General features: G+C 45.3%; 1 protein-coding gene across 1 annotated transcript in view; it reads left to right on the plus strand.

Annotated features, from left to right (window-relative positions):
- The first annotated feature begins 7,326 nt into the window (after positions 1-7,326).
- myo18b (myosin XVIIIB) overlaps positions 7,327-17,764 on the plus strand; it is a 48,751-nt gene continuing 38,313 nt past the window's right edge. Inside the window, exons 1-17 of the mRNA XM_030769488.1 lie at positions 7,327-7,365; positions 8,331-8,477; positions 8,567-9,010; positions 9,617-9,677; positions 10,008-10,120; positions 10,270-10,437; positions 10,710-10,920; positions 11,266-11,408; positions 11,651-11,751; positions 12,662-12,725; positions 12,798-12,942; positions 13,247-13,414; positions 14,175-14,265; positions 14,394-14,586; positions 14,769-14,849; positions 15,666-15,786; positions 15,929-16,076. Of these exons, the coding sequence (XP_030625348.1) occupies positions 7,327-7,365; positions 8,331-8,477; positions 8,567-9,010; positions 9,617-9,677; positions 10,008-10,120; positions 10,270-10,437; positions 10,710-10,920; positions 11,266-11,408; positions 11,651-11,751; positions 12,662-12,725; positions 12,798-12,942; positions 13,247-13,414; positions 14,175-14,265; positions 14,394-14,586; positions 14,769-14,849; positions 15,666-15,786; positions 15,929-16,076 (2,438 nt within the window). The remainder of the gene's footprint in view (positions 7,366-8,330; positions 8,478-8,566; positions 9,011-9,616; positions 9,678-10,007; positions 10,121-10,269; positions 10,438-10,709; positions 10,921-11,265; positions 11,409-11,650; positions 11,752-12,661; positions 12,726-12,797; positions 12,943-13,246; positions 13,415-14,174; positions 14,266-14,393; positions 14,587-14,768; positions 14,850-15,665; positions 15,787-15,928; positions 16,077-17,764) is intronic.

The following is a 17,764-nucleotide window of genomic DNA, read 5'->3' on the forward strand; positions in this document are numbered from 1 at the left end:
CACACACACAAACACACGCGCACACACAAACACATGCGCACACCCGCTCACACACACGCTCACACTGACGCACACACAGCCTGACACACTGGGTCAGGTGGCATCCCAGGGTAATGTTAGTGGTCCAGCTTTCAGTCCCGGTCTCAAGGTTGTTGACTCAGAAGAAAAAAGGACAAGCAGTGGGCCTCTGACCTGCCCTGACCTCTGACCTTTCCTGACCGCCATTTCCTTTCCTTCTGTGAAGCTCCCGGTCATTCCCTCCATTCTCATCCAGCAGGACTCCGCCCGGACCGGCCCTCCGCACGTGTACAGAGACTGGTGTGTATGTGGCCGCGGCAGACTGAGGCAGGAGTCGGCGCTGATGACCCTCTGTGCTCAGCGTGTGTGTGTCTCCTCCTCTGCGTGTGAAGCCTGTGTCAATGAAACTGCTCCTCTCTCTAGGCACAGTCAGCAAGTCCACCCCTCTGTCCCACTTAAACTAGAACCATGCTTATCTGGAGTTTCAGTCAAAGGAAAACATCTCTCAGGGGATGCTGTTTTTGGGAGAGCCGTGCCCACCTCAGTGACTGTGCCATTAATTAACTGTACACAATCTTAACCACTTGTCAGTCTCACTGGCTCTCAGTGTAACTTAATCTCATGATTTTTTTCCCAAATATCTTCAAACAAAAGACAAAGGAAGGAGGCTGTTGGACTGAGACACGACCTCCTCATTCTCCTCTCCACCTCCTCGTTCTCCTCTCCACCTCCTCACTGTCCTCACCACCTCCTCATTCTCCTCTTCACCTCCTCATTTTCCTCTTCACCACCCCATTCTCCTCTCCACCTCCTCACTGTCCTCCCCACCTCCTTATTCTCCTCTCCACCTCCTCATTCTCCTCTTCACCTCCTCATTCTCCTCTCCACCTCCTCACTGTCCTCTCCACCTCCTTCAATGAAGGTTCCTCCCTCTTCCTGAAAAGGCCGGTTGGAGAGGAGTGGACTTTAGTGAGAGGGTTTGGGGATTTATGTTACTGGTATGTTACTGGGATCTTTAAGCTTGGTTTCCTTCCTTGTCTCACATACAGAAGAGTTAAGTAAGGAATGTGTTGGTGCTGAACCTGCTTGAGAGACCAGATGTGATTGGTTACTCTGTGAATGCTGGTTTGTGCTGATGTGTGTGTAGTGTGTGTACTGTCGTGAGAAGGCTTACGGTGGTCGTCAGCGGGAGGATCAACAGGACGCACTCCCTTGTTCTTACCTAGAATGTATTTTTTTTCTGTTTGCTTGTTTTTGTCTGAGGAGAGAAATTACGCTGCTTGATGGTAGTTGGACGTTTACTTTAACATCCCGCCCACTATCCCTGGCCCTGCCTCCTACAGCCAGACACGCCCCCTCCCTGACCCTGCCTCCTACAGCCAGACACGCCCCCTCCCTGACTCTGCCTCCTACAGCCAGACACGCCCCCTCCCCCTAACTTAAGTGCATGAAGTGCCAACAGAAACATGTGACTTCAGACTGAGGACCTGCACTGCACACTCGCATGTGTTCAGACTGCTGAGGACCTGCACTGCACACTGGGATGCGTTCAGAGGCCACACGAGAAGGTGAATGGCCGTCTCCTCGGCAGGACGTGTTAGGTCAGCGGACGCCCGCGCTTCTAAACCGACCGTCTCTGCCTGCACAGAAGTCCTCTCTCAATGGGCACACTGGTTGAGGGACCACTTGGAAAGATATCAGCAAAAATTGTCTTGATTTGACTGTATATAAAGAAACAATCTTTTCTCTGTGCATCCACCGTATACTCTTGTTGAAAAATGTTTGCATATTTGGGGAATGATCTGTCTGCCTGTCTGTGTTTCTGTCCCCATGTCTCGGCGCCGGGTGGGGGGGGGGTAGGTGTGTGGATTTCAGGATTTCTCTCCTGGTGAAGTGTGGTGAGTGGTGTCTGTCAGGCTTTTTGTCCCTGCGAAGGAGAGAGTGTCTACTGTCACCCTGCATCACCACCACCTCACACTGGCAGACAGACTGTTACTCACACACAGGTGTGCATGCGTGTGAATCCGTGTGTGTGTGTGTGTGCGTGTGTGCTGAGTGAGGAGGGAATGTGAGCCACTTTTGGGAGGACGACTCTAAACCATTTGTTGTAAAAGGCTTGATTTCAGTTTTCATTTTTATATTGTTTTTGAATGTGACATGGAATACAGATTTCTATAGATGACATATTTTTTGGAGTATCTTTATGTGCATTAATTTTGGTCAATGTTTTTGTCTTTTCTGATTGGAGGAGAAAAGCACACACCTGAATAAGGAGCTGTTTGAAAGAGGGAAAGGGTTGAGAGCGCGGCTTTTTCTATTTAATTTTAATTTTTTTTTTTCATGCAGTAAGTTTTTTTGTAATGCCTCTTGTTTTGAATGGATCATTTGATTTGTTGTGACCTTGAGTTTTTGAAAAATTGTAGGGTTTGGTCTTTTGGTTTGTGTTGTGTTTGCCAGGGGAAGTGCCATCCTTGATCCTTGGACAGGATGTGTTACCCTTCAGGGGTCTCACTTTAAAACCAAAATGATTTATTTGAATGATTTCACTGCACTTTTACCCCAAGACTTCACCAACAAACAAACATGTGCCAAACAAGTGTCCAGCCATCTGTTTTCAACCCACAGCAGAACCGGTACGTTTGTGAGGTGAGCAGAGGGTTCTGAAAGAGTACAGAAACATGCCGACCCGTGAGGAGACGTCAGACCAGCCCACACGGTGCTCCTGCCCTGGCACTGAGCAATTAGAAGAGTGATCTGCCCCATTTCTCCACTGTGGTGATACTCCCATCATTCCCAACTGCGTCTCCTCTTCAGGGTTTGTCTGTGTGTTTTGTTTTGGTTTTTCATTTGATTCTAATAGGAGCTTTTTCTTCTCTGTCTGTGTTTTGCTTGATTCAGTGGCTCATGTGTCTGCGGTAGAAATGTGATCGTCTGGCAAAAACAGATTTCAAAAAGTCAGAGACAAGACAGTAAATAGGAAAATAAACAAACTATCGGAAAATGAAATATAAGTATATATATGTATGTATTTGAAATGACAAAATGAACTAGGTTTATTTAAAATATTTTAAAAGTGTAGAAAACAGAAAATGAGCGGGGGGTGGGATTGGGTTTGATGTGAGTTCTAATATTTGTGGTGATGGATCAGCTCAGATCTTGCACATAAAAGTTTGACTATTGTATCTCCAGGTTGCAGATGATTATTTTGGTGGGTTTCATACTGGGCTCCTCTCTCTTTCATATTTATTGTGTTCTGCAGGAGCCCTCTGTGCCCACAGAATTCCTGTCTACCCTCACCACGATTTTGTTTTTTTTGTTTTTCTTTCATGTGCCACAAACAAACGCAAATACTACTGTCTTTGGGCTTATCACCATAGAGGTTATAATGATTATTATTGATAATATTACTCAATGAATGATTGTTATAAAAAGTTATTTTATTTCTTTTTCCAGAACAGCTAGGAACATATGTGTTGGACTGCTCATAAAAACAGTCTGAAATAAAAGTCCCTTTTTTCGTGTTGTCTTGTCTGTCGTGTCCATGCTTTGTTTACTTCACTGAAAAGAGATGTTTGTTAGTGCCACATTCACACTAACACACATCAACTACCACATTCACACTAACACACATTAACTACCACATTCACACTAACACACATCAACTACCACATTCACACTAACACACATTAACACACATCAACTACCACATTCACCTTAACACATGCCAGCTATCATATTCACACTAACACACATTAACTACCACATTCACACTAACACACATTAACTACCACATTCACACTAACACACTAACTACCACATTCACCTTAACACATGCCAGCTACCATATTCACCTTAATACACACCAACTACCACATTCACCTTAACACATGCCAGCTACCATATTCACCTTAATACACACCAACTACCACATTCACCTTAACACATGCCAGCTACCATATTCACCTTAATACACACCAACTACCACATTCACCTTAACACATGCCAGCTACCACATTCACACTAACACACATTAACTACCACATTCACACTAACACGCACCAACTACCATATTCACCTTAATGCACACCAACTACCACATTCACCTTAACACATGCCAGCTACCACATTCACACTAACACACATTAGCGACCACATTCACCTTAACGCATGACAACTACCACATTCACCTTAACGCATGCCAACTACCACATTCACCTTAACACATGCCAGCTACCATATTCACACTAACACACATTAGCGACCACATTCACCTTAACACATGCCAACTACCACATTCACTTTAATACACATCAACTACCACACAAACTACCACATTCAGGCTAACACACATGCCAACTACCACATTCACACTAACTGTACTGCTTTGCTGAGGTGCTCCAGGTTGCTACAGTCAAGTGCATGTTAGAGGAGCGCTCCTGTTCCAGCTGAAACCAGAGAGCAGACAGATGCATTTCACTCCTCTGTCCTGTCGTCCACGCTGCAGCACTGAGGTGGTTAGGACAGATTTGTTGAGTTTGAGTCGGATTGAATAGTATTTGGGTGATTGAATCTTGGGTCTCACACCTGCTACTACATGTTCAGTTGATTCCTCCAAGGATCATCAGATAGATTCAGGTCTAGAACAATGGGTCAACCTGGAAAACAACATTACCAATGTACAGCGTAGGTTTTCTCTGGCTGTTTTCTTTCCATGTCTCTGTAGCATGTGTGCCCCTCAGTGTTATCTTTATTTCTCTCCCTCTGCCCCCCACCCTACCCCATCTCACCATCTCACCATGGGAAGCTCCTCCTCTTACTCCTACAGCTGGTTTTGTCTGTCAAAGGAGGCTAGCAGCCATGTGGCAGTTTACAGACACATGGGAGGTGCTCTTCAAATGGCTGTTGCCTTGGGATTGGTCGGTGAACATATCAGTCTGTAAATCTGGAGTTTATGTTTAAGAAAAGTTTGGTGAAGATGTTAAACACGATGTCACTGTCTATTCAGTAGTTTGTTTTTTTAACTTTCTGTGACCCTCTGTGACCTCCACCCCCGACTCTGTCTGTCGCCCACACAGCTCCTGTGTCTGTGTTAGTTTGATCAATCACTCCAGGACTGAAATAGATCATTTAACAGGAGTCAGATCAGTACTGATTATTTTTCCTCTGCTTGTGTTCTGTCCCTTCTCTCTGTCTTCTCCTCTCTCTGTCTTCTTTCCCAAACAGGGCAGTTATTCCCACCACCTCCTCTTGCTGCAGGATATTTATAGCAAGGTCTTCTGTTAACTCAGCTGCCATGCTTATCTGTGTGTGTGTGTGTGTGTGTGTGTGTGTGTGTGGTGGTTTGTGCTGTGTGAGTGTGCAGGACTGTCTGTTTCACTCTGTCTCAGACTGTAGCCGAGTCTCTCCTACTGACTCACAGTGAGACTGTTCCTTGAGTTTGGTCAAGTTACAAGTTTTTAAAAACAAACTTCATTTGGACCTTAAACTACAGAGGGAGCCATCACAAGGTATGTCCTAGGTTCTTTGTTTTTGAAGGCAAACCTGAAATTTTTTCAACTATCTGAGAAATAATGTGAGAATTTTGATACTTAACACTTATTTATAGATTATAGAACATATCTATATTTACAGTGTCGAGTAAAGTTTGCTCAACCTTGCTCAGACAAGCTGGTGGTTTGACATTGGTTGGTGTTCTGGGACCTGTTGGAAGGCCCTGTCCTGGTGGAAAAACCAGGGGTTCTCTTTAGAGAATTCTTCCCAGCCAAACTTGGAGCTGACTTGGGTGGTAATGTGAGAACAGTGGACAAGAGCCTGAGTCAAGCTCTAATTTCTTATGTTGTCCCTTAAGTTCAAGAAATCGGTTGGAGGACACTGTTGTTGTAATGTTTCAATGACAAAAATGTCTTTTTCTCTGTGTTTCACGTGGATGGCGAGTCCTAAACCACAGATTCAGTGTCTAAAACAGAGAAGTTCTAGATCCTTCCTTTGAATTACACTCCAAGAAAAATAGATACAGTGTACAGTATACAGTGTACAGTGTACCTTTGGATAATATTATAAACTGGTTTCTGTGTGAAACATTCCGTACAGTGTCCCCATTTTTATGACAGACTGGGTCAAGTGTCTATATTGAAATCTGACTTCTCAACAACATGCTAAACCTCTGGCGTCATGGCTCACACTCTACGCTGAGTCATAACACCACAGTCCACTCTGTCATTGTGTACACATGATACCTGTGTTGTTCTCTGTGAAGTCCTCTAATTGATCCTTCAGGCACATCCCTGCATGTTAGATGTTTGATTTGCTTTGCAGTTTTCTCGATGTCTCGATGGGTTTAAATGGCTTTTACTGTATGTAGAACAGCGCCAGACCGTTTCCCTCGTGTGTCTACCAGTGTGTGAACAGTTCACATCACAGCTGTGACAGAATTTCGTATGGCACTGCTCAGCTGCTTAAAAGACTGTTTGCCCTTCCCGGTGAGATCTCTGGGTCCTGATTGGTTCTAATTAAAAGACTGTTTGCCCTCCCCGGTGAGATCTCTGGGTCCTGATTGGTTCTAATTAAAAGACTGTTTGCCCTCCCCGGTGAGATCTCTGAGTCCTGATTGGTTCTAATTAAAAGACTGTTTGCCCTCCCCGGTGAGATCTCTGGGTCCTGATTGGTTCTAATTAAAAGACTGTTTGCCCTCCCCGGTGAGATCTCTGGGTCCTGATTGGTTCTAATTAAAAGACTGTTTGCCCTTCCCGGTGAGATCTCTGAGTCCTGATTGGTTCTAATTAAAAGACTGTTTGCCCTCCCCGGTGAGATCTCTGGGTCCTGATTGGTTCTAATTAAAAGACTGTTTGCCCTTCCTGGTGAGATCTCTGGGTCCTGATTGGTTCTAATTTTATGAGTGTCACCAGGTTTTCTACAACGTTCCTCCACGTGCAACTCAAAAATAAAAGGTCAAATTAACATAGCAACTTTTAACATAAACACTGATTGAGCTGATTCAGACTGAAATCACTTTGTGAGTCAAGATGAGTTTCTTCTGACTTTGACAGAAAGGTGTGTTGTCTCTTATAACTGATGTTACTACTATGTTAAATCTTCCATCTTGATTTTTTGAAGATTTTTCCTAATTCTGGTCTTCTCTCCCTCAGCCAAGTTCTCTCTCTCCCTCTCTCTCTCTCTCTCTCTCTCTCTCTCTCTCTCTCCGCTGTTCCCTCTGTCCTTTCCCTGACAGGGCCACAGTGTCACTGTGTCTGACTGTTGTTTCTCGTCCACCTGCACCACACACACGGCTGAGTGTTTTCATATTTCATCATGGCGTTATCCTCTCGCTTAAAGCTGTGGGAACAGAAGGCAGGCCCAATACGTCTGCATGCCGTGTTTTCACCTCACCTCCATTTCAACTCACAGCCGCGTCTAGCTATGAGGCAGTACCATGTTGTCTGTGCATTCACAAAACAGCGATGTTGCCTGACCCGCTTGTGCACTAATGCCAGAGTGCTCGCGGCTCAGCCCGGTAAACTGACGCTCTACGTCTCGGCTGTGAAATAAAAAGCCGCTTTGTTTGGTGTGTCACTTTAGCTAATGTTTAACAATGCATGATCATACCTGTATTTACTAGCGGTCATCAAATTTGGAGTGAATGTAATATTTCAGGCAGACATTATGAGCAGCGTCGCTGTCTGTGGAGAGTTACGCGTTGGTCCATTCACAGTCAGTCTGAACAGGAGTGTCGCTGCATCGGCTTCCACTGTTTACTCCACGTGTCCATGTTGTAGCATCTGCTAAAGAGTGAAGTTGTGGAAGTGTTCATGCCAGTGTGTGCACCACAGGACTGCTTTTTGTGTAGATTTGAAATAGACTCTGTCTGCTGGTTGGCAAATCAGCCACATAAATATATTCTGGCCGCACAACTAATCTATTGAAGAGAGTCTGTCAGCAGTACCTTTACAGGCACTGTCAGTGATACAGAACACTGTTTGGCTTCAGACTGAGACAAGACAGAAAGCTTCTCTTTATTTACAACCATGCAGAAACTGCTGCTCATAGCCAGTAATGAAGAGTCAGTGTCTGGTCATACCTGTCGTGAACAGACTACTATGGACACCAGCGGAAAGGGACTCAACCTCTTGCCAATAAAACAACAGCAGAGTGAACACTGTTGCATGTTGTATGTCTTGACCAGATATTCAGATCTCAGATATTCAGATCTCAGATATTCAGATTTTTGAAAACTGGTCTGTATGGTTTGCTTTTGCTCATGTCAGTGTGATTACAGCCCAAACAATAGCTGTGACGTGAATGTCCCATCTGATCAGATAAAGGAGGAAAAAAAACCACCAGCTGCAGTCACACAGCCTCCTCCGCCGCTGTCCGCCGTGCCCGGGGGATTCCTCAAACAGCTCGTGCGAGAGACAGAGAGAGAAACGCGGCAGAAGGAGCCAGAGCCCAAAGAGGAGAAGGCGGTGAGAGGGCATTGTGGGTAATGTGAATAGTTTCTTTTTGCTGACGTTTGAACACATTACCTCATTGGTGCTCTTGATTTCCTCCTCAGCCCAACAAGTTAAGTGACAACCTGGTCCAGCAGTTCCTCCTTCCCGACGAGACGCCGCCCATCCTGGAGGCAGAAATGGCCCTGCGTACGGAGCAGCTGGTGAATGGAGAGCGAGGCAGAGTCACAGCACTGACAGAGAAGAAAACTTCACCCAAGAGGATAACATCTCCCCATCCCACCAGCAGCTCCAAATCAAGCACCCCAGACACCAGCAGCTCCAAACCAACCACCCCAGACATCAGCAGCCAGAGACAGCATCAGAACTCGGGCAGTGAGAATGGGTTTGACAAAGGGAAGGAGCCAGAGTCAGCAGAGGAGAGAGGGAGGAAACGAGAGGAGATTAAGATGTTAGAAGAGGAGGTGAAGCAGGTGAAGGAGGTGAGGCAGGAACCAGAGGGTGAGCTCGCTGAGACCACTGTTAAAGAGGAGCCCAGAAAACCAGAGGTCAGTCACACTCTCAATTCCCTTTCAATGCTAGAGAAAAAATGAAGCCATGAAGCAATGGGCTGTTTAAGTGTGTTGTATACTCACCTCTGCAGTATATGGAAAAACCCACTGGGACTTCAGTCCAACAACACCCAACACACTAACTGACTTTAACTGAAAACCTGGTCTTTAAAACCCTGACTGTAACAGAAAAACTTGACTCAAACAGAAACTCTCACACTAACAGTAGGCTTTGACTCTCAGTCAAGGCCCTTGTTTCTAAAGCCCGAACATTGAGCTTGCTGGGCAACAGTATGTGTCTGGTGCCTCCATAGCAACAGTACGTATGTGGTGCCTCCATAGCAACAGTATGTGTCTGGTACCTCCATAGCGGATCCTGTGTGTTCTGGTTGTCAGTGTGTGTTGATCGAAGATGCGAGTCATATCCTGACCCGCAGACCCATGGTCTGACTCAGGACCGTCTCTGTTCAATCAGAGCAGCATCGATCAATGCAGACGCACCTTAAGAACTGTTTTTACTTTGTTCTTCTCAATCCCAGCAGTGCTGTCTGTTCCGCCTCTTTTTTCCTCCCTCACAATCTTTTGTGTGTGTGCATCCTGCAGAGGGATGTGTGGTTTGAAGCTGGCCCGGTTTGGTATATCCATAAAGATGGATTCACTCTTGGTAAGACTGTCATCCATAAGAGCTCTCTCACTCCCCATATCACTCCTCATTAAACACTGTCAGTTTGTCATAAATATATCCAGTGCTACAGAGTCCAAGTTTTGAGCCACAGACACTGGGCAGTGTTGAATTACTTGTTATTAATAGTGGGCCCCTTTGGAGGGGACTATTATTATTTCCAGGGGATTTCCCAAGGGTCACAGGTCAAATCCTCACCCCTCTTTTGACCCTCTCAGGCACTTTTAAAATCATTACATAAATGAAGGCTTGGATGATAGTGTGCCTTTGCCAATTCATATAAGCTCATCATCTGATTGGTTGGATTCTCAGCCACTCAGCTGAAGCCAGATGAAGGCACGCCCGACCTCCCTGACAGCCAAGTGCGAGTTCGACTGGAGACTGATGGATCTGTCCATGACGTTTCCCAGTATGACGTGGAAAAGGTGATGTTTCCAAGGCTCATCTTTACATATCAAATTTGTTATGTTTTTGCTAGAATTGCATATTGTCCCAAATGCAGAGATGGGATTTTAGTGTGATTTCCTGTGTCATCTCTGCATGTCCTGATGTCTGACTGTTTTTGTGGGCTCAGGTGAATCCAGCTGAGCTGGACCTCTGTGAGGATATCTGTGAGCTGATCAGCGTAAATGAGTCCAGTGTCCTCCACACACTGTTGAGCCGGGCCAAGGCCCATCTGCCCCTCACACGTGCTGGACCCAACCTGTTTGCACTCTGGCCTCCTCTTCCTCTGCCAGGCAAGGTGTGACCCAGATGTTAATTTAGAGATAGTCACACAGTGTTTTCAATCAATAGTCACACAGTGTTTTCAACCAATAATCACAAAGTGTTTTTAACCAATAGTCACAAAGTGTTTTTAACCAATAGTTACAAAGTGTTTTCAACCAATAATCACAAAGTGTTTTCCACCAACAGTCATACGGTATTTTCCACCAATGAATGGCTTGGATCTTTAGAGTGATTTGCTCACAGTTACATTTGTTTTTTCTGTCTCTCTCTCCCTCTCTGTTTCAGAGTCACCGGACTCGACGGTGGGAGGGTACTTTGGAGGCGTCTCCTCAGGTGCAGGCTCTGGTGAGACAGGTGTATGTCTCCATGGTAACAGAGCGGCGAGACCAGTGCTTACTGGCGCTGGGCCGTAGCGGTACAGGAAAGACCACGTCATGCCAGTCGTTTGCTCAGGAGCTGCTGAAACAGGCAGGCACTGCCGGAGACAGTCTGACCTGTGAGTATCAGACCATGAATGCTCTGTGTCATTCACGATTACATTAATATTTCACTTGTATTCATAAAACAAAATACTTGTACAGGAGCAGTTATGGAATTATTTGGGAAAAAATACAGTTCAGCTGGTCTGTGTAGTATTTCAGTGGCAGTGTAATGTTTATGTCTATATAATTAGGAATATTTTCTACTGTATATTTGTATTAAATATTAATAACAGTAAACATACTCCATTAGAGAAATCCCCATACAACGAAAAGACTTTTGAAAACCCAGCCATTGTTTTGGATGTGTGTGCTTAGAGCAGACAGAGTGATAGTGTTTTTTCCTGTGTGTGGTACCGTAGTGGAGCGACTTCAGGCAGTGTTCACTGTCCTGCGTTCCTTTGGCTGTGTGAGCTCGCCTCACAGTGAAGCCTCATCCCGGTTTGCTATGGTGCTCTCTCTGGACTTCAATCACGCAGGAGTGGCCGCAGCAGGGCATCTGCAGGTACCCCTCTGTCTCACTCTCTCTTTCTCGCTTTCTCTCTGACCATCTCTCTCTCATTCTTTCCATCTCCTTTTTCTTTTGTTTTGTTTGTTCTCTTTTCTATCTCCCTGTCATTCTTTATCATAATAACTGAAATTGGAATACCTCTACACAAAGCAGTGACTGTGTTAGCTATGACAGTGTCAGCTGTGACTGTGTCAGTCTAACTGAATCTCTGTTTGATCGCCTGCTGCCTGGACCAGACAGTGATGCTGGAGAAATGGAGAGTTTGCCACAGACTGGAGGGAGAGAGTAACTTTCTGATCTTCTCTCAGATGCTGGCAGGTCTGAGTGCAGAGCTGAGGTCAGTGAAGGCAGAGAGTTCTCTTAGTCATGGTTATGGTTGGGATTAAGGGTTCTGCTTGGTTTCCACACAGCAAAACACCTTGCAAATTTCCCTCTGGGGGCGTGGTCATGAAAACAGCAAGCAAGTCACTAATGTCAAAAGTTTGAGTACTTAAATGAAGGTCTATAGTGGTTTATTTGCCCCGACCAGAACCGTTGAGAGAGGTTTTTTGTACCGCTCTGGCCCCGACTAAGTTCACGTAACATGTAAACAACAACCTATGTTGATGTAGACACAAATGGTTGCCCATACATCTTTTAATCATATACATGTTTTCATGCTACATGTGGCCTTTAGCCTCCGCCATCTTGGTCAGACTTTTTTTGTTACTCCTGCCTCTCAAGAGAACGTCACATACCAGACACATCACAAGCTGAACTGTTTGGTTCTCACGTGGCTCTCATTTGCATAAAGTTGAAAATTCGCCATCTCAATTTTCCATGCTTCTGCAAATTCGCCCTGATTTCACATAATTAGTGTGAATTTCACATCCATTCAACCTGAGTGACAGAGATGCAAAATTGGCTGCTGTGGAAACGTACCGTTACTGCGGTTACAGTTTTACAGTTAGGTTTACAGTTTTACAGTTAGGTTTACAGTTAGGTTTACAGTTTCACAGTTAGGTTTACAGTTTCACAGTTAGGTTTACAGTTTTACAGTTAGGTTTACAGTTAGGTTTACAGTTTCACAGTTAGGTTTACAGTTTCACAGTTAGGTTTACAGTTTTACAGTTAGGTTTACAGTTTCACAGTTAGGTTTACAGTTTTACAGTTAGGTTTACAGTTAGGTTTACAGTTAGGTTTACAGGGGAGTTGAATACAGAATTTGTGCTGGATCCTGAAACTGAAACTTGCCGTTACTCTTTCAGAACAGAGCTCCAGCTCCACCAGCTGAGTGAGGCCAATGCATTTGGGATTGTGTGCCCTACCAAGGTAAGACTACTACCACTACTATCTCTGAGTGTAACAGCCGTTCACTCAGACGTCCGTTCCTTCGGCTCACAGGTGGAGGAGAGGCAGCGAGCATCTGTAGCTTTTGGAAAACTCTTGGCTGCTATGAACACTCTGGGCTTCTCGGCGGACGAGCAGCGAGCCATTTGGCGTGTTCTGGCCGGGATCTTCCACCTGGGCGCTGCTGGGGCCTGCACAGGTCTGAACCTTTTACACTCATTTGGCCATTGACTGTGAGGCAGCTGTAGGTTGTGCTACTCATATGAGTCGCTGGGTGCTACTAACCCTCTCAATGAAAGTAAAATTCACTGTTAATTGGCAATGAGTAAAATTTGCTGTTAATTGGTAATGGGAGCAAATCCTTTTCGGACCTAGACAAGGCTTAATCTGTTTGGACATCCATGTGAACAGGAGAGCTGGCCTGAGCTGAATGAGGTGCGATTTTGTGTAATTTGTTATGCCTTTGAACACATCTCTCACTCTTGCCCTCTATGCCGTGCCAGTGGGGCGCAGGCAGTTTCTGAGTGTTGACAGTGCACAGGTGGCCAGTGCTGTTCTGGGCTGCGAAGGGGATGAGCTCCACACCGCTGTGTTCAAACACCACCTGAGACAGTTACTGCAGAGAGCCACTGGGGGCAGCAGAGAGACGCGCTTCGTGGATTCAGAGGAAGGTAAACTGTGAGGACAGAGTGAGACAGAGAGCAGAAACATTGTGCACACATGGAAATATGAATGTGTACATGGGAAGATATGAATCGTTTGCCTCACTGTTTGGGTCTGAAGGAGTGTTAGTTTTGGTTAGTTAGCTTTTATATACATAGAGCCCCTCTGTATGTGTACTCCAGTACTTGCAAATCTGTATGTGTGTCCATCTGTCCATGTGTGTCTTCATATGTGTGTGTGTCTGTCTCTGTATGTGTGTGTTTATTTGTGTGAGCATGTATGTGTGTGTGTGTTTATTTGTGTGCGCATCTGTATTTGTATGTGTGTGCGTGTGTGTGTCTGTCTGTGTGTATTTATTTGTGTGAGCATGTATGTGTGTGTGTGCACATCTGTATTTGTATGTGTGTGCGTGTGTCTGTCTGTCTGTGTGTATTTATTTGTGTGAGCATGTATGTGTGTGTGTGCACATCTGTATTTGTATGTGTGTGTGTGTGTCTGTCTGTGTGTATTTATTTGTGTGAGCATGTATGTGTGTGTGTGCACATCTGTATTTGTGTGTGTGTGTGTCTGTCTGTGTGTATTTATTTGTGTGAGCATGTATGTGTGTGTGTGCACATCTGTATTTGTGCGTGTGTGTGTGTGTGTGTGCACATCTGTATTTGTGTGTGTGTGTGTGTGTGTGTCTGTCTGTGTGTATTTATTTGTGTGAGCATGTATGTGTGTGTGTGCACATCTGTATTTGTGTGTGTGTGTGTGTGTGTGTCTCAGGTCCTAGACTCAGTGCTGCTCAGTGTGTGGACGGCATGGCCTTTGGTCTCTATGAAGAGCTCTTCACTGCCATCGTATCCCTCATCAATAGGTAGGGTCTTGTCAGTACTTGTGTGAATTTAGGTTCATACTGGACACATGGTGCTAGAGAGGTTTCTGCTTGAGTCCTGAGGCCTGCTGAGTGTTGAAGCCTGAGACTTTCCTAATGTGTATGTCCAGAGCTCTTGGCTCACAGCAGCTGATCCTGGCATCGGTGATGGTGGTGGACGCTCCAGGCCTCCGAAATCCCCGGCACAGTGGTCAGGACAGAGCAGCTGGCTTCTCTGAGCTCTGTCACAACTACCTACAGGAGAGACTTCTGGAATACTACTTCACACACACATTCACACACACACTGGACCGCTATGCACGGGTAATAGAGAGGGTTCTTTTGTGTTTATATGTTTTCTGAATGAAGTGCTGCATGATACTCATGGAACATTATGAAACAAAATGACCGCAAACAACTTTTCTTCAGATACAGACCGAAATATGATGATCAAATGTTTTGTTCTGAAAGATGGTGCATGCAGTCTGAGTTTGGTCTCATTCCAGGAGCAGGTCCCAGTCGATTTTGTGCCTCCAGAAAGCAGTCCCGCGGAGGTGGTGTGTGCTATTGACCAGCCTGGGCTTCAGGTGCCTCCTTCTACAATTTACAATTTTGTTATTTGGCAGACGCTTTTTACCAAAGCGACTTACAATCAGTGCATCAGTCAGAGTCAGATTTCTAATACCTTGTGAGCAGAGATCACAATAAGACCGAGCGTAAAATTGCCCCTTCGTATTGCGCCCCTGGAATACTTTGACAAACGCAGATACAAGACAAAGGGTTTTTTTTTTTTAGGAAAGGGAGGTTAGGCATTGGGGGACAGGTGGGTTCTAAAGAGGTGGGTTTTCAGTTTCCTGCGGAAGATGGTAAGTCTTGACTGCATGGGGGAGGTCATTCCACCACCTCGGGGTAATGGCGGAGAAGAGGCGTGGTCGGGAGGAGCGGCTGCCGGGTTCCTGAAGTGAGGGGACCGTCAGTTGTCCAGACGTCATAGAGCGGAGGGTCCTAGTTGGGGTGTATGGAGTTATAAGAGCCTGAAGGTATGATGGGGCAGAGCCTCTAGTGGCCTGGTAGGCCAGCACCAGTGTCTTGAACTGGATGCGGGCTGCTACCGGAAGCCAGTGGAGTGCAGTAAGCAGTGGAGTGACATGAGAGTGTTTAGGGAGGTTGAAGGCCAGGCGTGCAGCGGCGTTCTGCACGAGCTGGAGCGGCCTGATGGTGCAGGCCAGCAAGCCAGCCAGTGGTCCTTCTTCCATCTCTGTGCCCCCCACACTACATCACTAAACAAATGTGCATCCAGTCCTTGGGCTTTACATTCACAGTTTGAACTTAACATTCCTAAAGCATGACCATGTATAAACAAAAGGGAAGAGCATGCTAACCTGTCCAGGTGCTGTTGGCAGGTGAGGGGGCCAGAGGGTGACTGCTGCGGGCTGCTCTGGGTTTTGGATGAGGAGATGGTCACGCCAGGTTCCACAGAGAGCACAGTTCTGGAGAGAGTGTGTCAGTTCTTCAGTGATTCAGGTACTGAAGTGGAAAAATAAAGACTGTGTTATTCATGCATCTGATCTGTATTCCTTAAAGACGTGAGAGATCTTATCAGAGAAGCTGTTTTTCCTCCGCTGAGTCTGCTCCTCCTGATTCTTCTTCCTTCCTCCTGATTCAGTTCGGCAGTGTGAGCAGGCCTTGCAGTGCGAGATCGCTCACCTAATGGGTCGGGATCCGGTCCGGTATGACCTGTCTGGCTGGTTTGGCCTGGTCCAGAATAATCCATCTGCCCACAATGCAGTCTCACTGCTGCAGAACTCCACAGTGTAAGAAACAAACCCAAATCATACACCCTATTGTGAGCTGTGTGGTCAGTGTTGTGAAATATTTACACTGGTCTTTCTTGCTCTCTCTCTAAGTTCATTTCTGCTCAAGTGCTTCATTGGCATGACTGTCCAAACTAGGGATGTCCCGATCAAGTTTTTTTGCCCCCAATCTCAATCCGAGTCATTTAATATTGAGTATCTGCTGATACTGAGTCCTGATCTGATACTTGTATTTTCCTAGATACAGTTGCACAATGCACACCTCGAGTACATTAAAGTTATTAAAAGCAATCCATATGCTTGACAGTTGAATAGCTCTGCAATGCATTAAGAAAAAAATTGCCTGCATCCGAGCTGTTCCTTCATTTTTCTTTTTTTTTTTTTTTACAAAATAACAAAGTAAACCTCGATGTAAAATCCCGGTAGGGCAGTGTCTGAAATGTAGTGTCGATAGGTTAGGCCGTATCGTGGCTCCAAAAGAGGCGAAAACCTGAGGTGCGTTCAAATTAGCAAACAAAAACAGACATTCGCAGACATTTTCAAATAGTTTTTCGTTTGCTTGGAGTTCACTGCGAACGTTTGCGAACACACACAACAAACGTGGATGCTGGACTAAGGAAGATGCGTGTCCAGATGGGAATTGTCCCAGAGAATATATGTAAATGTTTGATTTTATTTAGTCTTCTTACGCCGATTCAAGTGGCTAACTTGTCTGTCAGTTACATAGATACTTTTTCTGAATGTGTCTTTGTTGTGTGCTATCGTCATCAATCCTTAGGGTTAGCCAAGTGATTGTGTTGCTCTCTGGTCGTTAGTTTAGGCTAACTCGCATACATCACACACAGCTAAAGTGTTAGGTATTGAAATTTTGAAACGATACCTGGGTCGTTATTAGTAGCCTAAAGGATTAATGTTGTCGGAGTATGCTGACCTCAAAAACGTTCAAAATTAAAAGTTCAAAGAAAACCCGTTCGCCTCAGCCGAATTTGAACGCACCTCTGTATTCGTTACTGCGATTGGCTGGTCATCCAACCCGATGAATTCTGACCCAGTCGCTGTCTCGAGGAAATTTCTTTCTCCTTTTAAAAGTTTCCTCGTGTGTGTTGCGTTGGTGCAGCCTTTGCCTGAGATACCTGAGTGAACTCACTGTGTTCCGTTGACTGATTGGTTATCAAATTGGTAGTACTGAACACAGCTCTGTAACTACCGCTGTGCAAAATGCTTTCATTGCAGAAATTACAAGTGGCTGTTCGACAGCTTTTGTTTCCCAATTTAAAATATATCTACACTACAGACATTTTAGCCGCGTCCTGCCACAAATTGTTCTCTCCGTTTTCGACACCTGAGTGACAGCTGACGTAAAACAAAGGATCGGACGTAGGTTAGTGCTCAATAAAGCGGACACCGACCAGTTAAAAATGCCTTAATCGGCCCCGATACCGATCTTTGAGATCGGATCAGGACATCCCCAGTCCAGACTGTCCATTTCCCTCCAAGCCAATATAATAGATCACAGTTAGTAGGGCAGAGGTGAACACAGGGAAATGTACGTATGAGACATGGTGTCAAACTGAGATGACAGTTTTGTGTAAAATATGGATTATAACACTAAAAGAAGAGGAAGAAGAAGAGTAAGTGAAACAGATGTGAACTGTAAACAGTTTAGTGACTTAAGTTTCCCAATGACT

This window comes from Chanos chanos, chromosome 3 (assembly GCF_902362185.1).
Source record: "Chanos chanos chromosome 3, fChaCha1.1, whole genome shotgun sequence".
In the NCBI taxonomy this organism is placed as follows: Eukaryota; Metazoa; Chordata; class Actinopteri; order Gonorynchiformes; family Chanidae; genus Chanos; species Chanos chanos.